The following is a 23,329-nucleotide window of genomic DNA, read 5'->3' on the forward strand; positions in this document are numbered from 1 at the left end:
GAAGAGATGGAACTATGCTATCTATACCTACCTTAAAAAGGATGTATAAAGTATTGGGTAGTTTTAGCTATAGGCTTTTTGTAGATTTTTTTTTTTTTTTTTTTGGCCTTACCACTCAGCATGCCGATGACACCACCCTTATGGCAGAAAGTGAAGAAGAACTAGAGAGCCTTTTGATGAAAGTGAGAGGAGAGTGAAAAAGTTGGCTTAAAGCTCAACATTCAGAAATCGAAGATCATGGCATCTGGTCCCATCACTTCATGGCAAATCGATGGGGAAACAGTGGAAACAGTGTCAGACTTTATTTTTCTGGGCTCCAAAATCACTACAGATGGTGACTGCAGCCATAAAATTAAAAGACGCTTACTCCTTGGAAGGAAAGTTAGGACCAACCTAGATAGCATATTCAAAAGCGGAGACATTACTTTGCCAACAAAGGTCCGTCTAGTCAAGGCTATGGTTTTTCCAGTAGTCATGTAAGGATGAGAGGTGGACTATAAAGAAAGCTGAGCACTGAAGAATTGATGCTTTTGAACTGTGGTGTTGGAGAAGACTCTTGAGAGTCTCTTGGACTGTAAGATCAGTCCTGAGTGTTCATTGGAAGGACTGATGTTGAAGCTGAAACTCCAATACTTTGGCCACCTGATGCAAAGAGCTGACTCATTGGAAAAGACCCTGATGCTGGGAAAGATTGAGGGCAAGAGGAGAGGGGGATGACAGAGGATAAGATGGTTGGATGGCATCACCGACTCAATGGAGATGGGTTTGGGTGGACTCCGGGAGTTGGTGATGGACAGGAAGGCCTGGCGTGCTGCGGTTCATGGGGTCGCAAAGAGTCGGACACGAATGAGCGACTGGACTGAACTGAACTGAACTCAGCATGCAGGATCTTAGTTCACTGACCAAGGATTGAACCCTTACCGACACTGGGAGTGTGTATTCTTAACCACTGGACCACCAGGGAAGTTCCCACCTGCCCCCTGAGTAGTTTTAATGTGTACTGAGTGTGTGTGTGTGTATGTGTGTTCTGCAAAATACTGCAGTGGGACTGTGATGAAATGCTGAACAGTCTATGCCTTCACAGGCACTAGGGCCCAGAAGACACTTGAAAAATATTAAGAACTTCTAGATATCACTGTAATAATAAATACATTTATTTCCATTTCCCATGGCAGGATACTAAAAATAATTACAATACTTTGGATTTGAAAAGAGTCAGTAGATATATGATTATAAAGTTAAAGACCTAGCCTCTGAGAAGTGTTAAAATTATCTAACATTAGCTTCTCTTCACCTTAATTTCATTGAAAAGCCTGTTATTACTGATTTAGTTTAAATATGAAATAATTGTTCATGACTTTTCTTATTTTTTGTTTCAGGAGAATTATTAAAGTTGTGATTCCCACTTCTAATCTTAGGTTTATTGGTTGCTTTTCTCTAGATGTTAGTATACTTGAAAATAATATTGGAGAAAACTTTCCATAATTTAAGAAAGTACAGTGTTATATGTTAAATACTTAATTTTAGAATATTTTATTAAGATTTAACATATTTTACTTGAATGCAATGTAAAATTAATGTAGATATTGTTTCAAGGAATTTAGAAATTTAACAAGTGACATTTCTTCTGTTAGTAAAGAAAATTCTATTGTCAGAATAAAAAATGTTGACATATGTTAAAAATTCAGTATTTCTGATACGCTAGGCACTGTGACAGACCAGTAACAGGGCTGTCTTACTTCCCTTTGTTTATAATCTAGAAAAGAAGGCAAACAGAAATGGCACATTAATTCATTACAACCGTAATGTTGTATGGGGAAGGCTTCTCTAAGTGCAGGATCTTTTACCTGGAAGAGAAGTAGAATCAGGCCAAGAGGAGAAGGAGAACAGCATTCTGGGCAGAGGGGGAAGTATGTGCAAAGGTCCTCAGGCAGCCCCCAAATACCTATATTCTGGGGAAAAGAGAGCTAGGAAGAGGGGGGAGGTAGGCAGCAGGGTCAGATAACATGGGTTCTTGTTTGCCTTGTGGAGATTTTATCTAAAGTGGCATGACGAGCCACTGAAAGATTTTAAGCAAGGTTTGATGAATCTAACACATTCAAACATTAAAGTTTGAAAACTGACTGCAGTACAGAGAATAGACCAGCGTAGGACAAGATAGGTGCCGTGCAGTGTATATTGTTTCCCTCTTGGCAGCCTTTGTTCAGATTAATACAGATATTTAGTATACTCATTAGTTCACTTCTCTGAGGGAGTACATTTCTCAGTCTTAGATTCTGCTGGCTTCTGTCAACAGGATTTCTGCAAGATACCTGTTTTTTCTAAATAACTTCTTTTTGTTATCTAAGAGTTTTTCATGACTTCTTATGCTTCTGTGGGGAAGGGGAAAAGGTAGAGAGTAGTAAAAACTAACTCAGTAATAAAAGTCCATGTCATTCATTTAGTCTTTTAGTAAACATTTATTGACCATTTAACTCTTTGCCAGGTGCTAAGTTTGGCACTTTGGATGCAAAATGTGAACAAGCCCTTGTCCTCTAAAAGCTGTCATTCAGTGTGTGCATGCTAAGTCTCTTCCATCCTGTGGACCATACCCCACCAGGCTTCTCTGTCCATGGCGATTCTCCAGGCAAGAATACTGGTGTGGATTCCCATACCCTCCTCTAGGGGATCTTCCCTACCCAGGGATTGATCTACCCTACCCATCTCTTATGTCTCCTGCACTAGTAGGCAGGTTCTTTACCACTAGTACCACCTGGGAAGCCCTGGAATTCAGTGGATTTCAATATTTATATACCAGTACGTTTGTAAACTGCAAACATCTATCAATAAAAGCCTTGTGCTATTTTCTAAATGAATAAACTGAGGATTAGAACAATGAGATTACTCCTAAGAGCATAGTTTTCTTATGTACAAAGCTGTAAACTTCTCATTAAGTGCAGCAACTTTTTCAGTTATTTTCAGTTTTTCTTCCTTACTTATAATGGCTGAAAGTCTGATTATATTCATCCATTAAGACCAGAAATCCTGAAAGACCTTAGTAAGCCTTCTGTGCTGAAATATCCAAGTGCTCTAATGAGCTGAAGAGGACCTCTTAAGGCCCTTTTCAGTCATCTCAAAAACTAACAAGTAGCTTAAGATGCTTTAAAGGAAATTGACTTAATATAGCATTAATGTTTCTTAACATGGATCTTGCTCATGTAGATCAGATCAGATAAGTCGCTCAGTCATGTCCAACTCTTTGCGACCCCATGAATCGCAGCACTCCAGGCCTCCCTGTCCATCACCAACTCCCGGAGTTCACCTAGACTCACGTCCATCGAGTCAGTGATGCCATCCAGCCATCTCATCCTCTGTCGTCCCCTTCTCCTCCTGCCCCCAATCCCTCCCAGCATCAGAGTCTTTTCCAATGAGTCAACTCTTCGCATGAGGTGGCCAAAGTACTGGAGTTTCAGCTTTAGCATCAGTCCTTCCAAAGAAATCCCAGGGCCGATCTCCTTCAGAATGGACTGGTTGGATCTCCTTGCAGTCCAAGGGACTCTCAAGAGTCTTCTCCAACACCACAATTCAAAAGCATCAATTCTTCAGCGCTCAGCCTTCTTCACAGTCCAACTCTCACATCCATACATGACCACAGGAAAAACCATAGCCTTGACTAGACGAACCTTTGTTGGCAAAGTAATGTCTCTGCTTTTGAATATGCTATCTAGGTTGGTCATAACTTTCCTTCCAAGGAGTAAGCGTCTTTTAATTTCATGGCTGCAGTCACCATCTGTAGTGATTTTGGAGCCCAGAAAAATAAAGTCTGACACTGTTTCCACTGTTTCCACATCTATTTCCCATGAAGTGGTGGGACCGGATGCCATGATCTTCGTTTTCTGAATGTTGAGCTTTAAGCCAACTTTTTCACTCTCCACTTTCACTTTCATCAAGAGCCTTTTGAGTTCCTCTTCACTTTCTGCCATAAAGGTGGTGTCATCTGCATATCTGAGGTTATTGATATTTCTCCCGGCAATCTTGATTCCAGTTTGTGTTTCTTCCAGTCCAGCATTCCTCATGATGTACTCTGTATATAAGTTAAATAAATGGGGTGACAGTATACAGCCTTGACGAACTCCTTTTCCTATTTGGAACCAGTCTGTTGTTCCATGTCCTGTTCTAACTGTTGCTTCCTGACCTGTATACAAATTTCTCAAGAGGCAGATCAGGTGGTCTGGTATTCCCATCTCTTGAAGAATTTTCCACAGTTGATTGTGATCCACACAGTCAAAGGCTTTGGCATAGTCAATGAAGCCGAAATAGATGTTTTTCTGGAACTCTCTTGCTTTTTCCATGATCCAGCGGATGTTGGCAATTTGATCTCTGGTTCCTCTGCCTTTTCTAAAACCAGCTTGAACATCAGGAAGTTCACAGTTCACATATTGCTGAAGCCTGGCTTGGAGAATTTTGAGCATTACTTTACTAGCATGTGAGATGAGTGCAATTGTGCGGTAGTTTGAGCATTCTTTGGCATTGCCTTTCTTTGGGATTGGAATGAAAACTGACCTTTTCCGGCCCTGTGGCCACTGCTGAGTTTTCCAAATTTGCTGGCATATTGAGTGCAGCACTTTCACAGCATCATCTTTCAGGATTTGGAATAGCTCAACTGGAATTCCATCACCTCCACTAGCTTTGTAGTGATGCTTTCTAAGGCCCACTTGACTTCACATTCGAGGATGTCTGGCTCTAGGTCAGTGATCACACCATCATGATTATCTGGGTCGTGAAGATCTTTTTTGTACAGTTCTTCTGTGTATTCTTGCCATCTCTTCTTAATATCTTCTGCTTCTGTTAGGTCCATACCATTTCTGTCCTTTATCGAGCTCATCTTTGCATGAAATGTTCCTTTGGTATCTCTGATTTTCTTGAAGAGATCCCTAGTCTTTCCCATTCTGTTGTTTTCCTCTATTTCTTTGCATTGATCATTGAGGAAGGCTTTCTTATCTCTCCTTGCTATTCTTGGGAACTCTGCATTCAGATGTTTATATATTTCCTTTTCTCCTTTGCTTTTTGCTTCTCTTCTTTTCACAGCTATTTGTAAGGCCTCCCCAGACAGTCATTTTGCTTTTTTGCATTTCTTTTCTATGGGAATGGTCTTGATCCCTGTCTCCTGTACAATGTCACAAACCTCATTCCATAGTTCATCAGGCACTCTATCTATCAGATCTAGGCCCTTAAATCTATTTCTCACTTCCACTGTATAATCATAAGGGATTTGATTTAGGTCATACCTGAATGGTATGTAGAATACTTGTAGAATACTTGCCAAACAATACATTTGCATATAGATTTTTAGTTCATCCAGTATTCTCTCAAACTTTTACTGGGGGGAATCTCAGCCCATTTTGTGTTTTAAATACCATCTATAGGTCATGCATGCTCAGTTGCTCAGTCGTGTCCAACTCTTTGTGACCCCATGGACTGCAGCCCTCCAGGCTCCTCTCTCCATGGGGATTCATCAGGCAAGACTACTGGAGTGGGTAGCCATTTCCTCCGCCAGGGGATCTTCCCGACCCAAGGATCGAACCCAGGTCTCCTGTGTCTCCTGCATTGGCAGGCGGATTCTTTGCCCTCAGCCTCCAAGGAAGCCCAGTCTGTATAGTTCAGTGACTTCCAGTTAAATCCAAGTTAAATCTCCAGCCGTTGTCTTCACCCAAACTCAGTCACTTGATTATCTAATAGACATCTCAGACTTAGCATGTATGGCTCAAAAGTATTGATTCTCAATCCCTATCCCATCGTCTTCACTTCCTTGCACTTTTTGCTCAGAACAAAAACTGAAGAGTCATCCTTGCTTTCTCTCTTTTCTGATCTCTCATGTAATCTCAATCCTGTTTATTCTATCTCCGAAACAAATCCCAGTTCCACCTGCTTCTGTCTCTCTTAGCAAATACTAATCCAAGCCACCATATAATAGCCTTCTGTTTAGCTCCCACAATTTCACTTTTCCCCTCACAAACTTGAAGTAATCTTTTATGATGTAAATCAGATCGTGCCATCTTCCTGCTTAAAATTCTTTCAGGGGTCCCCAGTGAATTAAGGCTCTTTAGTCCCTGGTGGCGCAGCAGTAAAGAATCTGCCTACAATGCAGGAGACTCAGGTTCGATCCCTGGCTTGGGAAGATCCCCAGGAGAAGGCAATGGCAACCCACTCCAGTATTCTTGCCTGGGAAATCCCATGGACAGAGGAGCCTGGTGGGTTACAGTCCATGAAGTCGTAAAGTGTCAGATATGACTTAGCAACTAAACAACAGATATGTCCTATTTCACTTCAGCCTGACACACCCCGCCCCACACACCCAGTCATTCCAGCTCACTGACACCTTAGGGTCTTTGAGCTAATCCTTCTGCCTGTTCACTCTTTCCCCCCAATTATCTCATTTTGTGGCTGACTTCTTCACTAAGTTTAAATGACACTTTTTTCCAAAGATCTTTTTTTACCATCAATGCAATATCACCTCTAGTCACTTCCTTATCACATCAACCTTTTAAAATCCTATTTATCATGAACTTTTTCTTACTTTTTAATTTATGTATGTTTGTTCAGTATGCTGTTCAGTTCTCTATATCACTCTGTACTTCCTAGAATATAACAGTACTCTAATAATTCTTTAAACAAAATAATGTTACTTCATTGATGTACTCACCAGTAAGGGTATTGTGACCCATCACCACTGCCGTGCCTCTTCTAATTGCTGTCGCCAGGTCTGTGCTGTAAGTCACCCCAGCTCACAACTTGTGGACCAGGACTTTTGGTTTAGATATTTCCATGGACCTCAGCAATATGAGGACAGAGGTAGTGACCATATGAGTTTAGATTCCAGATGTTCAAATATACTTCTCTCACAGAAGATCTAGAATTCCTATTGAAGAACCTCTGATCTGTAATATTGGTCTAATTTATCAGTTAGTTCAGGAATCCTAAATAACATACATACTTTTTTTGTCTGATGATACTTTAAAGAATGAAAAAATTATTTCATAAGTAAATGACGTTCATTTTAGATTAAATTCTAGTACGAGGATATCAGTTCAGTGAAATATAAAGAGGTTAAAAAAAAAAACTAAAAAAACCCTTGGATTTTCATAAACTTTGTGAACTTTGGAGAACTATCTCATTAGTATATAAAGAATATTATGAGTAGAAGAAAGAATAAAATAAAATTCAAAGTATGAGAGTTTAAACTGCAAAGTTATAGAATGATCAAACAGAAAGTTAATAATTTTTCTTATTTTTTTCAGCTCTGTGAACTATAACCTTAATTAGTCTTAGGGTATTAGTAAATAATTGTTTACCAAATAAAAGCTATCTTTAGTTTGTAAACATTAAGGAATATTCACATTATGGGGGAAAAGATAATTATATTCCATCTGAAAATTTGATTAATGTCCACAGTAAAAGCCACTTTGCAGGAACTTTCCTATATTAATAATATAAATTTAAAATAACTACTTTGTATCCTTGGAAGGCAAAAAATGAGGCAATTGAAAATTAAATCACATTTTCCCCATATTTAGGGGAGGGAGAGCATGTTTTTCCAGTGGTTTATCACTCAGCATTTCAGTGAGCTAAAAAATGAACGCAGGTCATATATAATTTTATCAAATACAGTCTAGGAAATAGGGTTGAAAAGATAAAAAGGCATCATTTCTTCCTTTCCCCTGAACTTTTACGCTAAACCAGATTATTATTCAATCTTTACATTTTCAGTGATTATCTCATATTTATTTTTAGCCCTCAAATTATGTAGTCAGTGAAGTGAGTGTTGCAGTTCTCATCTGCTCATTTCTCACAAGAGAAATCCTTCTAGAACCTACTCCAGTGCTGAGTGGAATGCTTTGAGGCATTATATTATAGATTTCTGGAAGGAATTTAGAACGGTAATATTCCTTCCAGGTGCTTCAATAACCACGGTCTTTTAAACTGACCTCTGGTTTACATGTACTGTCCTTTGGTGTCTTCCTGAGGTAAGTCTGCAAGCCCGTAAGCCTCAGACACTGTTTTAAAGGACTACAGATAATGTAGACTGCGTGTCATAAAAAGTTCTTTTTGTCTGATTTCTTTTTCAGAACTGTTTTCAACTTACTTGTTTCTTGAGCATATTATAATTAACGTTCTATGTCTTACTCTCCCTTTTTGTCCCTCTTTCTTTCACTTAGTCGATTTCTGAATGTTTCCCTTTATTCCTGTGATCTTTTCATAGCGGCACTCTCTGGGGGAAGCTTTGCATAAATCTATCAACAATGTAAGTGAGCGGCACTTACACTTTGTACACAGGGCATGTTGCACTTTTGGTTTTGCATCAACATCATCACCGCTTGAAAGCTTTGACTTATGATATTAAAAAATACACTTTTTGGCCTGGGTAAGATATGTTGTGTATGGGTGGCAAAACTTCTAGCCTTCAGCCTTTCGTTTGCGTATGTGCACACGCCTATCACACACGGTATTGATAAGCATGCATTTTATTTTAAAGCCAAGCAAGATTTTACTTCTCAGATATAAAATTCATTATTTTAATATTTGCATTGATAGCTATAGTAATATTTTGAAAAACCGTCAACTTGTTGACTCTAATAAAAAATGGAAATAAATGTAAATGTATTTCTTCTTTTGTTAGTTTGTTTTTTAAAAGAGTAAAATCAATTGACTTCTTAAGAGTATCAGATAGTTGTGCAGGTTCATAGATTCAGAATGTATTTTACATTTTAATGTTACAATTATTAAAAGATTTAAAGCAAAATGGAGTAAATCCCTTTCCAAAGAATTGGCAATGCTATTCTTTTACTTATACATACTCAAAAATTCAGATACTAAGCTTCAAAGTAATATTGCGTTTAAACGATAATTAAAATTTTTTTCTTTTCATGTGAAGAGAAAAATGAGATTTATTTTCACATAGAACTCGTGCCCAACTTGTTCTTTAAAATAAGTTAGCAGAGAGGTAAGCATCTTTGAACATTTTTCTTGATCTCCTAGGGCAGAGGTCAGCAAGCTTTTTCTGCAAAAGACCAGACAATAAATATTTCTAGCTTTGTGGGTCATGCAGTGTCTGTGACACCCACTGGCCTCTGTCATATGGAAGTGCCCATGGGCAATAGAAACAGACTCCAGTGTGCCAGTTCCTGACCTAGAGGAATCAAATCTTGAGTCTAGAGTGGTCCTACGAAATTTTTATATTTCAAAACTGTGTCCTCCTACCTCCTTAATTTCTTTCTACTGTACAAGAAAATTTTTATCTGTTCTTTATGTTCAACTTTACTGTCTATATGAAAATTAGAAATACATGAATACATTTAATGCCATTTTCTTTAATGTGTTTTAAAGTGGTACTCAATGTTGGCGAACTAAGGCTACATTTAGAATTTTTTTTAATAATCACATAGAGCATAGTAAGAATTTGGGCATGGTTGCTGTATCAATCCAGACTTTCTGACATGCATACTAATTGGGATAGAAATAAGAACCCCAAATAAGATATGATTGATTACTGTCAAAAATTGTTTGAGTTGTACTTCAAAATATGTATGGCAACATAGTCACTTTCCCCTAAACAGTTATAAATGAAAAGGTGTTCATTAAAATAAAAACAATTTTATTTAATTTAAATACCTGTGGCGGATTCATTTTGATATTTGGCAAAACTAATACAATTATGTAAAGTTTAAAAATAAAATAAAATTAAAAAAAAATAAATAAAATGGGAATAAATAATCACAAATATGTAAAAAAAAAAAGTGCAAAAATAAATAAATGTTTTAGTAATTGAATGAGAATGCCTTGATTCATCTCCTACAAAATAAGCAAAAGAGGTCAATAACACAATGAAATCCCCATTAATTAGTTCTCTTTTGTAACATCATAGTCACTGAGGATGAACTGTTCACTCAGACATCTCCCAAACAAGATGTGACCTTGTCAGTATCATTCAGCCAAGTGAGCGCTACCCACCCCCTCCACACACTGTTTAGCCAGCCTTCCATGCAAGAAGTTTCCACTATATGCTGTCTTATTCTAAGAGAACAAGTAATCGTTGATGCCTCTGTTCTTTATTTTTCAACTAAGAATGAGAGGATGACTGGAAATATTCCAAAAATATCTTAAGGGCATTAAGTAGGCATTACTGTGGTTCTCAATCAATAAACTCAGTTTACAGGTCTTCTTGGAAAATACCAGAAAATTATGGATGATTCAGTATTTTCCTGAATGGTCATAATTTCAGAAGCTTAAGTTGACTTTTCTTAGCCAGGCCCTTCAAAAATAGCAAATTAGAGGTTAAAAAGGAAAACAATAGAAAGAATTAAAATATTCAAACAGTTTCAAACATTTTACTTGAGCATTTATATAAATTGTTGACATAGTAATAAATTATTCTACTGTCCTCTACTAGGCCTATAGAGGTTTTTAATGTTGCTTTATATATTTGAAAGTATTGAACTGAATATTAATATCATGTGGTTTAGACTTTCTAATAATTTATATTGACCTTCAGAGAAGGCAATGGCACCCCACTCCAGTACTCTTGCCTGGAAAATCCCATGGACGGAGGAGCCTGGTAGGCTGCAGTCCATGGGTTCGAGAAGAGTCGGACACGACTGCGTGACTTCACTTTCACTTTTCACTTTCATGCACTGGAGAAGGAAATGGCAACCCACTCCAGTGTTCTTGCCTGGAGAATCCCAGGGACGGGGGAGCCTGGTGGGCTGCCGTCTCTGGGGTCGCACAGAGTCGGACACGACTGAAGTGACGTTGTCGTAGTCGTAGTAGTATGTTGACCTTTCTTGTCAAAATTAACAAGTGTTCTGGCTCAACACAATCCACAACTCCGTACCTGTAATTTATTGAAAAATTAAATTGTACTTAAACATCCTATTTTTCAAATTGCTTTTTCTTACTCATTTTTCTTGTTTTCACAAAAATGAATGAACCCTCTCACATGAAGCCTCTACCCTGGAAAGCAAGTCATTTTTAAAAAATCATAATTTATATGACAGCCTTTTTCAAAAACACACAGAATCACTAGATAAATTGTTCACCAGTATCATGATAAATTGACCAAAACTATAGGAGAAAAGGCCGTAGGTAATATTACTTGAAGAAGATAGTTTGTTTTCCTCCTTGATCGCATAAAATGAACTGAGAGCAGAGGACAAGTAAAAGACCAGGGCTTCAAAGACTTATCTGGTCGTTGCCTTACGATTCTCATTAAAGAAGCAGCCAGAGTCTTAGTTTTATGAACTCCAGAGCAGTGGTTCTCAGCTATGACTGCATTAAAGTCATCTGTGAAACTTCAAAAAGAGTGATTCAGCCTTCTGATAGACTCACATGAGTATGTGTTTAGGCCATTTATTTTGGGGTGTTTTGGTACAACATTTGTAATAGCAAAATCAGGTGAGATGATCTGAATTTTCATCAGGAAGGATTAAAGTAATTATAGTGTATTTATACTTTGAATGGTGTCTACTAGGATGAATTTGGCTTTAAGCAGCAGAACACCCAGTTAACAGTGGCTCATGCTGTCAAGATACTTAATGAGGTGCCCAGGTGCTTTGTGTTCTTCTCCTTTGCCATGTTCAATATGTTAGCCTTTGGACCTCAAGTTTGTCATGTCATGGTTGCAACTTGGCTGCTACAGCTCCACCTTTCATGTTCTTGAACAACTGTGCTAACACAGGAGACTCTCCGTTAAGCAGTTTTTTAATCAGGAAATAAAATCTCTCCCCCTCCTCCAAATTCTCCACATACTTCCTTTTAGCTTATTAACTAAGATGGGATGATACAACCTTAGAGTTAGGTTACTGTGACTTTCTTATCCCAGTCGTAAATCACTCCTTGGTGCTGGGAGAGGGGCCTGCCTTCTTGAAGATCGGGATTTTCATTCAGTTCCTGAACAAACTCATGAGTTCAACTCGTTGTGAAGAAAGAAAAAGGGGGACATGGGCATTTGGGAAAGAAGAAACAGTGCCTGCCATTTGTATTATCTGTAGTCATTGAAAAGAATGGGGGCATTCCTACACATCATGGATTGTATACCCTAGAAATGACCCCATGAAAGGAAAAGCAAACCTCTAAAACCAAACTTGTTCGTCTCCCTAGTAGAGAAATCATTAACCATCATTATATAAATCCATGAGTATACTCAGCTTGAAGGGAGCTACATATTGTTGAGTGTTTGAAAAACGATAGCGACACCTAAGGATCTTGATACCCTCATGGTTTCATGAAGGAAGTTGATGTTTATTTCTCTGTTTAAGACATAGGGAATGTTTGTTCCAACAGCAGCCCCATGGGTCTCTGTTTCAACTACTTTGGACATTAAGCTCTGGTCTCTTGAGGTGTGCCCTGGGGCCCCCAAGTAATTTTTGTCATATCATGCCAGATGTACACTCTACATGATGAAAGTCATCCATCCACCTGTTTACACATAACATAGTTTAAAAAAAGCAAAAGAAAACAGGACATTAAGAGAGAGAGAAGTCATAAGAGTCTTGGGAGACACATGCCTAAAATAAAACACTGTTAACAATTTGGTGCACTTTATTCCAGACTGTTATTTGTCATTTATAAATAAATATAGACATATGCAAATGCAAAAAAAAAAAAGAGTCTTGGGGGATACCAAAATGTTAGAATTGATTAACCTTAGGGATTGGGATTTGGTGAGGAAAGGGAAGGAAGCATACTTTCCCTTTCATTTTATAAACTCCTTTATTAAAGAAGTTTTTTTTCACAACGAACACATTACTTTGGTAGTTAGAAATTATGTTAGGTGGTCTTTGCTCAATTCCAGACCTATTTAATCAGAATAGCCAAGGGTCAGTGGCTGGGCAAATACATTTATTAGAATCTACAGAGATGATTCCAATATATAGCCAGGTTTGAGAACCACAGATTACATTTGCTATCTCAGGATATTCTTTGTTCTGAGGATAAGCTATTTGTATATTTTCTGTATTCTTTCATTTCTATAGTAAGATTTCTGTTAGGGGTAAAGAAAACTAGAGTGCATAAAAAACCAAAGGTTGTAAGTAGGACGTACATAGTGAATGACGTATCTCATGTTGACATCCTATCGTATCCAGTACCTCAGATTTGATATTTCAGTTTCTATTTTGAGGGATTTCCACAAACACCATTGCAGAGGTACAGAATCTTTGTGAAACCGCCCTGTTGGAAAGAGGTAAAGCTTTCCCTTCTTCAGAAAAATGTATCTATATGTCTTTAATTTTGTCTTTTTGAAATTTGTACAGCCTTATTTTCAAAAAGATAGTATTTTAAGTGGTAGAGATCACAAGGTAGCAATTACTGTCAGTGAAGTTTGGCTTTTAAAATTATTTGCAAAGTATCTGCAAAGTATTTGCAAAGTGCCTCTTGATTAGTAGAACATATTATTTAATTCATATATAAACTGCTGTGGTGGGAATTTTTTAATTAGGATGAAAATTTTTTCTAAAATATTCTCTTTGGTTCATTTAAAATCAGCAAAATAAAAAGCTTTAAGGTTTAAAATTACAACAAACGTGTAGAAACTTACACCATATATTTCATAATTTGAAAATAATTTGAAGCAACTAGTACTGCTTCTCATTTATTCAACAAATGCCTTTCTGTAATACTGTAATGAGAGTATTGATGTAAGTTACCCAGACTATTTAATGCAAAGTCTATCTTTGTTTTATTTTAAATCAATGAAGTTTTATATTAATATGTATTTCCATAAAGTGTACTAAACTCTGCTGTTTAAGTTATAGCTATAAAACAGTTCATTTTACATTGCTTTGCTCATTATTTCTGTCTTTAAAGTGCCATGTAATTTTCATGCTGAATAAAGGCTGACAATTTAATGCCATCTACTAATTTAATTTTTAAAAGAGCAAAATAAGTTTTGATGCTGCATTGCATGATAAAGGCTTCCTGCTTACGAATAATGTTACTGTTTTGAGCATGAATCCAAAGGTTTTTAGATAGCCTTAATATTATTTTCATATGCTTTCAAAATTAAGAATATAAAGTATCTAAACTAAGTATACTTGAGGACTAAATTGCATGATAATGTCTTTTTGCATATTCTTTATATTTGCTTAAATATAAAGATTAATCATATATTCTAAAATTAAAAATATTACTTTGGAGTTCTTTCAAGGTAAAGTATATTATATTTAAAGTATTAAGCTGGAGAGGTTTAAAAAGTGTGCTTAGATTTTAAATGTATAACTGTTAACAAAATTGTGGTATTCATTAATTTTAAATGTTGTACTTCTTTATAAATTGCATCTTTAACTGGTTCAAGTGTGAGTCAAATTATAGTCAAATTAACATATGGGAGCTCTTTTTGATACAGTGACCTTTTGAAATAGTTTAGGAAAAAAAAGCTACACTGCTGTGAACTGATTGGCTTCTTACTAACCTAAATGCACCCTTAATTGGAGGACAGGATCCAGGGCCACCACTAGCCCGTGTGGTGCCTGTGTACAAATCAGAACGCTATGCCACTTTTCTTTGAGTGGACTTGGATGCATCCCAGGGCAGATGGCTTGGTGAGGAGCTTGTTCACTGGGTAAATTCGTCCTCACTTGGCCAGGGGCCTAATAATAGCTTTGATAGGATCAGTCATTATTCTTTATGTAACGAACATAGTCTTTCCCTAATGTTCTCATATATGTTCTAGTAGGTTGTCACCAGGGACAAGGCAGTCACATGGGTCCCTATTCTGGGTCTGGGACTAGGCTTGAACTTGGGAAGAGAGTGGGTAGGAGCCTTGTCTATTTCAAGAACCAGCTAACTCTACTACTTTACACATTGGGGTTCACAAACACACATTTGATTACCTTTTACCCTTTTTTGATTCTTTTTTTCTTTGGAGGTTGTCTTTAGTATTCATTTCATCCTGATTTTCTTTGCACAAAATGGTGAGAAATCACATGACATGGTTTGTTTTGGCCCTCCAGCTCCCACAAGGAAGGCTTAGCTGTTGCTGTGCCTTTCTCCTGCAGTTTTTACGTTTGCAGGTTTATTTGAGCTGTAAATCGTCAGTGCTACTGCCATTTAGAGGTGTATGGAGTTGCGTTGCCCGGGGTCAGAGTGTTGCAGTTCACCATGACTCTAAACATGGAAATAACCTCTGAAATCTTAAGCTTATTTGGAAGTTAGTGAGTAGAATTCATGTAACTTTCAATAGGTAAAGTCACTTCTCTGGAAATATGTTAAAACAGATTGAACATGTGTCAGTAGTATCATTTCTCATCAGTACTTGACCCTCCCCACAAAGGCATGTAACCTTTTCTACTAATCCTGGTGTATAACCCTGCCCTTGTCCCAAACCCTTCCAGACAGCTGTCACTTACCTGAAGCTCGGTATAGTCTGTGCCTGTTTCCTGCTGCTGGCCTCTGCCCTCTCCTGTCTTCCAGTTCATTCTTTCTCATTTTTCTTTCTCAGTTTACATTGCTGGTGATTCTTCAGCCTATCATTTTCTTTCTCACGTACCTTCATGGTAAGACATGTGAGGCAGCCTATGTCTACCTTCCATCAACCAAAAGAAAGTTTTTTCTTATTTACAGAAAGTCACTTTAAAGTCTTTTCTTTCCATTAGCTTTCTTGGCCACAGAAACAGTTTTTATCTACATATAAACACAGCATCTTATTATTTAATGGGACATATTTGACAACTTTTTATCTGTTTTTTTTAAGTTCCCGTTAACCTCAGACTTGTAGAATATGATTGAGTCATCTAGTTTCAAGTTTATAGTTTTGTTATATGAGAAGAGAAACAGATCAAATAAAATGGTTTCAACAAATGTATATGTGAACACACACACACATATATACAGATGCTTATACATATTTTGTGCTTCTTTTGGTTAATGTACTTCTGCATGTATTTTAAAACATACAGAGGCAGTGCGGATGTATTAAGGGTGATGTTTTCAATAGAAGGAACAAATAAGTTCTCCATAGTGAAAGAAAAGTACCTGTCATTATTACAAGGCTGTAACTAGAAGATTGTGAGAGGTTTGTGGTTTTTTAAAAAGCTTGAAGTTCTGCAGATCCTTTTGAATTAAATCAAAATTCAAAAATAAAAATGTTTTTTACACAAGAATTCTAAATTCTAAATTGATAAACTGTTTAAAGAGTACTTCTTTAATGCTCAAATAGTTTTAGCTGGCTTTCATTGAGCAGTTAATCTTTGTACATGGCAGGAACTATTCCAAGTAAACTGTGTGTAGAAATGCTCTTTTCTGTCACGTGGCCTGGTGAGGTGTTGACCGAAGCAAGTGGCAGAGCTAAGATTTTAACTCAGAGCCCACAGCCTTAAACAGTCCTGTGGCTCAGCAGTAAAGAATCTGCCTGCAATGCAAGAGTCACAGGAAATGCGGGTTCAATCCCTGGGTCTGGAAGATCCCCTGAAGGAGGGCATGGCATCCCACTCCAGTATTCTTGCCTAGAGAGTCCCATGGACAGAGGAGCCTGAAGGGCTACAGTCTGTGAGGTTGCAGGGTCGGACACGACCCAAAGCGACTGAACACACATGCACTGAAAACAGAATAAAAGTGGTAATACCTTAAGATTAGCCATCTAGGATATACTATAAGACATTTTAAGTGGGCACTTTAAGGCAGTTATTTTGCAGTTGCTAATATCTTCAAAATGCCTTTTCCCCCTAAATAGGCACTGTGTGAAATAGTCCTTGTATTTATTCCTCTTTGTGTGCCCTCCTGTGGCAGATTTCCCTCCTGAAACAGAATCTGGAGATGCAGCTTTCCCAGTCTCAGACCTCTCTGCAGCAACTGCAAGCCCAGTTTACACAGGAGCGACAGCGACTGACACAAGAGCTCGAAGAATTAGAGGAGCAGCATCAACAGAGACATAAATCTTTAAAAGAAGCACATGTCCTTGCATTTCAAACCATGGAAGAAGAAAAGGAAAAGGAACAAAGAGTAAGTTTTAGGTGACATACGTTCAAATGTAACCCAACAGCCTGATCACTGTTAACCTTACGATTCTAAAGAATTTATTTTTTGCTCCAAAAAAGTATGTATTGCTTTATTTCAATGTGTTTTCTAGGCTATGACTTCTTGTAGGGGTCACAGTGATTAAACACATACACTAATTGTACACTGTAGGGCTTCCCTGATAGCTCAGTTGGTAAAGAATCTGCCTGCAATTCAGGAGACCCTGGTTTGATTCCTGGGTAGGGAAGATCTGCTGGAGAAGGGATAGGCTACCCGCTCCAGTATTCCCGGGCTTCCCTTGTGGCTCAGCTGGTAAAGAATCCACCTGCAGTGTGGGAGACCTAGGTTCGATCCCTGGGTTGGGAAGATCCCCTGGAAAAGGGACAGGCTACCCACTCCAGTATCCTGGGCCTGGAGTATTCCATGGGGTTGCAAAGAGTCAGACAGGACTGAAGGACTTTCAGTTTCCCTTTAACTGTACACTGTAGCAGACATATGTTATTTCTGTTTCCCATGAAAAGGCCAAGGTCATGATGTGACTAAAGCTCTGGTTTGTCATGTGTTAGCAGTGATTACATAAATTTAGTCATTACTGTTATCACTGTAATCTCTTAATACTGGTCTTGAACTTAGCCTTTCATCCAACTTTTAATTTTTTTCTTTAGTCTAGATCTACAAAAGATACATGTGCCTAAAGCATTTAAAGTTTTTATCTCCATTTTTTCCCCTCATGCTTTTTCTTATGCACAGAACTCACAATGAAATGAAATTGGAGACATTTAAAAATAGTACAATTCCCTGTATACTGTTTGTATCACTATATGGTGATCACTCAGAAAAGATACATTATTGGTTTCATTATATGCCAGAATCTCCCCATATCCATTATTTAGTTCTGTGTTAAAATGTTAGTTGGACTTAGCCTTAGTGTGATTAATTTTAGTGTAGTTCATTTCTTAACACTGTATTTCTCAATTTAAGGACCTTATGGATAATTAAGATAAAGATGTGATAGAAAAAGTTACTAATAATAATGTTTACCATCCATACTGTTACTACATATACACATTTTAATTCTTTATTTGGGTATAGACACTATTTTAAGAAATGGTATGTTATTTAAAAATTGTTAAAAGAAAAATGTCATACTCTTAAAAACAACTAATTTGCTTGTACAGTAAGTTTAGTCTATTGATATTGTCCAAAAAAATCAAGGGGGTTCCTTTGGTTAATAATTCAACCTTAGCATTGCTAAATACTCTATTCATTGGATTCCATTTGTGAATTACGATAACACATAAGCTTACATATCATACTTTAATTTTATACAAACAGTCTTTTCAGAACTATAATCATTTTTCAGAAGAAATCAGAAATGGCAATTTTATTGTCTGTCATTAGGTAGCCAAGCTAACCCTAAGTCATGTTGCCTGTACTCAAAGTCCTTTATTTTACCTATATTCAAAGGAACCTGTACTTTATGTTTCAGAAAGAATATAAGTAGCCAAATAATAATTTTTAAAAGCATTTTAGAGTAGTGATTGAAGAAATACAGCCCTACTTACAATGTGGTCGCTTTCTCGGAAACCTTTATAGATTACAGTAAGAAAAACCCTTCCTGGCACAGTTCTGTCTCTACACTTGAAGTACCCTAAGCTTTGTGGCCATATATTTTCTCCTTATCTTGGCCACATGTACATAGTCTGTTCCTCTGGTTAGGCTTTTAAAACTAACCACGTGAAAGTCTTCAGTTTTCCAGTTACATCCTCTCAGAGCTTTTGCTTCTGTTCACAAATGCAGGAGCAAAGAAAGGATGACTGTAGGAAAAAGCTACAAACACTTTTTAAGGTTGGAGCTGTAAAAGCCCTCCTCTCTTCCTAATCAGGAGATCTTTCCTGATCTGCCCTCCTCCACCTCTTTGCTGAGTCTAAGTCTATGCACACAGAAGAATTATTTGTTAATTTTTGGTGGTTTACATCTCCTTAGCTGTTTAAGAAAATAGCTTCATTTGGAAACTGCCCTAGGTAAAGGGTCTGTATCTCAATACAAACACTATATATTGACTCTGATTCACGATGATTATGCTGCTGAAGTGAACCTACTAGTTTATTTTCTGGTGATGATCTTATATCTAGTTTTCTTGAAATGAATTAGAGATCTGTTTTCCTTAAATAATGAGTTTTAGTATTTTTTCTATTTTGTTTGCATTTCCCTTCCTGTAGTCTGGCATAATAATTTGAGTATGTTTCTCTCATTCTAGGCTCTTGAAAGTCATTTACAACAGAAACATTCTGCAGAGCTTCAGTCATTAAAAGATGCACACAGAGAATCGATGGAGGGCTTCAGGATAGAAATGGAACAGGAACTTCAGACACTTCGGTTTGAATTAGAAGATGAAGGAAAGGCTATGCTTGGTATTTTGAAATGATTATACTCCTATCATATTTATTTTTACATCCTTCTAACTTGAAATTCAGTAAGAAATTACAAAACTGTACTCTTAATCTTTGAAACCTCAGAATGACTATCTGAGTGTTGTTCCTATTATATTTGAAGTTACTGGATGAAGGAGCAAGTGTTGGCGGAGTAGAATGGATAGAACACACATGGTAAAGTGAGGTTCCCTCAACGTTCTCTGTACTTTGGCTGTGTAAGCGACACAAAGTGGGGCTTCCATTTGTCATTAAGGGACTAATGCGTTAGTCCGTGACATTCATACTTCCCCACTATCAAGTGACTGAAAGGAATAGAAAGCATGGAACCACATGTCTTTAGGCTGTATCATCATATTGGGTTTTTTTTTCCCCCACTTTAGGATTTTGTTTCAATGGGGAAAGTCATATTTTGGTCTGACTTTTTATATGGGTATTTATAGAGGTTATATTAAATAGGATTTTTATCTTTGAGGTGTTAAAATCATTACCTTTTCTATAGAAGATAATTGAGTTTGGAAAAAAACTGAAATGTATTTAAAGGGTTTTTTGTTTGTTTTTAATGACACCACTCTTATGGCAGAAAGTGAAGAAGAACTCAAAAGCCTCTTGATGAAAGTGAAAGAGGAGAGTGAAAAAGTTGGCTTAAAGCTCAACATTTAGAAAACAAAGATCATGGCATCCAGTCCCACCACTTCATGGGAAATAGATGGGGAAACAGTGGAAACAGTGTCAGACTTTATTTTTCTGGGCTCCAAAATCACTACAGATGGTGACTGCAGCCATGAAATTAAAAGACGCTTACTCCTTGGAAGGAAGGTTATGACCAACCTAGATAGCATATTGAAAAGCAGAGACATTACTTTGCCAACAAAGGTTCGTCTAGTCAAGGCTATGGTTTTTCTTGTGGTCATGTATGGATGTGAGAGTTGGACGGTAAAGAAGGCTGAGCATCGAAGAATTGATGCTTTTGAACTGTGGTGTTGGAGAAGACTCTTGAGAGTCCCTTGGACTGCAAGGAGATCCAGCCAGTCCATTCTGAAGGAGATCGGCCCTGGGATTTCTTTGGAAGGACTGATGCTAAAGCTGAAACTCCAGTACTTTGGCCACCTCATGCAAAGAGTTGACTCATTGGAAAAGACTCTGATGCTGGGAGGGATTGGGGGCAGGAGGAGAAGGGGACGACAGAGGATGAGATGGCTGGATGGCATCACTGACTTGATGGACGTGAGTCTCAGAACTCCGGGAGTTGGTGATGGACAGGGAGGCCTGGCGTGCTGCGATTCATGGGGTCACAAAGGGTCGGACACGACTGAGCGACTGATCTGATCTGCTCTGAATGTCATTCAATAACTTTTTATTCCTGTCATTTTATTTTCCTTGTTTTTTTTTTTAAAACAAATTCTCCTAATGTTTTTTGTGTCTTTGTCACGCTTCAGTGAAATTTTCTTTTCAAAGTAAGAATTGAGAAAAAAGAAGACCAAAGTTGTGACTATTTGGGGCCTCAAATGGAAAACCCGTTGACCCATTCATCATCTCTGCTGCTGCTGGGACTTGTAGGCCAGGTCGTTAGAGCGCCCTCCTCTTCCTGAGGAGAGGTAAACATGGGCCAAGTGTTGGAACCCTTGTCCACTGAAACATGATTTAAATATGTCTTTGTTGACAAAAGGACTTCTTGTGATTTCTTAAACTTTTTATTTTGAGATAATTGTAGAATCACATGTGGGCATCCCTAGTGGCTCGGTGGTAAAGAATCTGGCTGTAAGGCAGGAGCCATAGGAGCCACAGGTTTGATCCCTGGGTCAGGAAGATCTCCTGGAGAAGAGCAGGACAACCCCCTCCAGTATTCTTGCCTGAAGAATCCCATGGACAGAGGAGCCTGGCACGCCACAGTCCATAGGGTCACAAAGGGTCAAACACAGCAGAAGTATCTTAGCACGCACATAAACCTTTTCTTCTGAGATGATTCACATGAGGCTGTATATTCACACGTGGGCTTCCCTGATGGCTCAGATGGTAAAGAATCTGCCTGCAGTGCAGGAGACCTGGGTTTGACCCCTGGGTTGGGAAGATACCCTCGAGAAGGAAATGGCAACCTGCTCCAGTATTCCTGCCTGGAGAATCCCATGGACAGATGAGCCTGGTGTGCTATAGTCCATTGGGTTTCAAAGAGTCGGACACAACTGAGCGACTAACACTTTCACTTTCATAAGAAATAGTACGGAGAGATCCTCTGAATGCTTTACCCAGTTGCCCCAAAGGTAACATTTGCAAAACTAAAGTGCATGTCACAGCCAGGATGTTGACATTGATGCAGACCCAGAAGACACAGAACATTCCCATCACCATGCAATCCCTACTGCCTGTATATAGCCACATGTACTTTACTCCCCCACCCATCTTTAACTTCTGGCAACCATTCATCTCTTCTGCATTTCTTTAATGTTGGCATTTTAAGAACATTGTAAATGGAATTGTACAATATATAACCTTTCGATATTGGCTTTTTTCCACTCAGCATAATTCTCTGCAGGTTCATTCAGGTTGTTATATGTATCAGTAGTTGTCCCCGTAGTATTGACCTCTCTTATTTGTTGTCTTCACCCACTGAAGGACATCCATTTGTTTTGTGCAAATTCAGGCAGGAGTTGAGTTGCAGGAGTTTTTGTGCAAATTTAGGCAGGAGTTGGTTATACGATAATCATATGTTTAGTTTGTTAAACATCCCCACCAGCAAGGTACGAGTGACCGAGTTTCTTCACATCCTCACCAGCATTCGATGTGTTATTTTGTATTTTAGCCATTCTGGTAGGAGTGTAGTGATATCTCATTGTGAATTTTACTTTGCATTTCCCTAATGGCTAATGGTATTGAGGATTTTTCCACATGCTCATTTACCATTTGTGTATCTTCTTTTCCAATTTGATTATTTCTGTTTTTACACCCATCTGTGGCTTCAGTGACCATCTATTGTGCTGTGACTCCAAATATGTATTTCTAGACCAAGAAGGTCTATGGAGAAGGAAATGGCAGCCCACTGCAGTGTTCTTGCCTGGAGAATCCCAGGGACAGGGGAGCCTGGTGGGCTGCCGTCTATGGGGTCGCACAAAGTCGGACACGACTGAAGTGATTTAGCAGACCAAACTACTTGCCTTGTGAATTAGATTTATACCTTTTACAACTTTTTAGACTGTTAGATATTCTAACTCACACTCTATGTTTTAAAATATTAGCTCACCATCTCCCTCACTTCTAAAATATGTTTCCATTTCTAAAGTTTCCACTTGAATTTATGGTATCACTGTTAACTGAGTTGCTAAAACTATGAATCTAGGAGGTGCCTTCAACCTTTTTTCTTCACTCCACATCCTGTTAGTTCCTCCTCTTAAATATTCTCTGTATCTGTTTCCTCTTCTTTCATCCTTCTGCCACACTTGATTCACGGTTGTACCATTTCTCACCTGAATTATTGCCACAGCCTTCTTGCTAATCTCTCTTCTACGGTCCATTCTCCAGACTCCAGTTGGGTTAATTTTTGCTTAACTCAAGTCTCACCATGTGACTTTAATCCTTCATTGATTTCTTGTGTCCTTCCTTAAGTTCTGAAGCAGCCCAGCACCAGGGGAAAAAACTTAGGAGGCTCTTGGGAGGAGCCTAAATTGATTTGCTACAAGTACAGCATTTCTTTTTTTTTTTTTAACAAACTTTTTATTTTATATTGGGGTATAGCCAAATAACAATATTGTGATAGTTTCAAGTGGAGAACAAAGGGATTCAGCCATACATATACAAGTATCCATTCTCCCCCAAACTCCCCTTCCCATCCAGGCTGCCGCATAATATTGAGCAGAGTTTCCTGTGCTATACAGTAGGTCCTTATTCATTATTCATTTTAAATATAGCAGTGTGTA

At 38.0% G+C, this 23,329-nt stretch overlaps 1 protein-coding gene across 13 annotated transcripts in view; it reads left to right on the plus strand.

The window, feature by feature from the left end:
- FAM184A (family with sequence similarity 184 member A) overlaps positions 1-23,329 on the plus strand; it is a 123,993-nt gene that overhangs the window by 82,703 nt on the left and 17,961 nt on the right. For 9 of the 13 annotated variants that reach the window (XR_003512564.1, XR_003512565.1, XM_027551107.1 and 6 more), the window contains exons 10-12: positions 8,240-8,281; positions 16,759-16,971; positions 19,247-19,400. Coding sequence is in view for 11 of the 13 variants with exons in the window: in XM_027551107.1 (XP_027406908.1) it covers positions 8,240-8,281; positions 16,759-16,971; positions 19,247-19,400 (409 nt within the window). In the remaining 2 variants the exon portion in view is untranslated. The remainder of the gene's footprint in view (positions 1-8,239; positions 8,282-16,758; positions 16,972-19,246; positions 19,401-23,329) is intronic. The other 4 variants (XM_027551106.1, XM_027551111.1, XM_027551113.1 and 1 more) reach the window with 1 other exon arrangement.

The sequence above is a fragment of the Bos indicus x Bos taurus genome, chromosome 9 (genome assembly GCF_003369695.1).
Source record: "Bos indicus x Bos taurus breed Angus x Brahman F1 hybrid chromosome 9, Bos_hybrid_MaternalHap_v2.0, whole genome shotgun sequence".
NCBI classification, from domain to species: domain Eukaryota; kingdom Metazoa; phylum Chordata; class Mammalia; order Artiodactyla; family Bovidae; genus Bos; species Bos indicus x Bos taurus.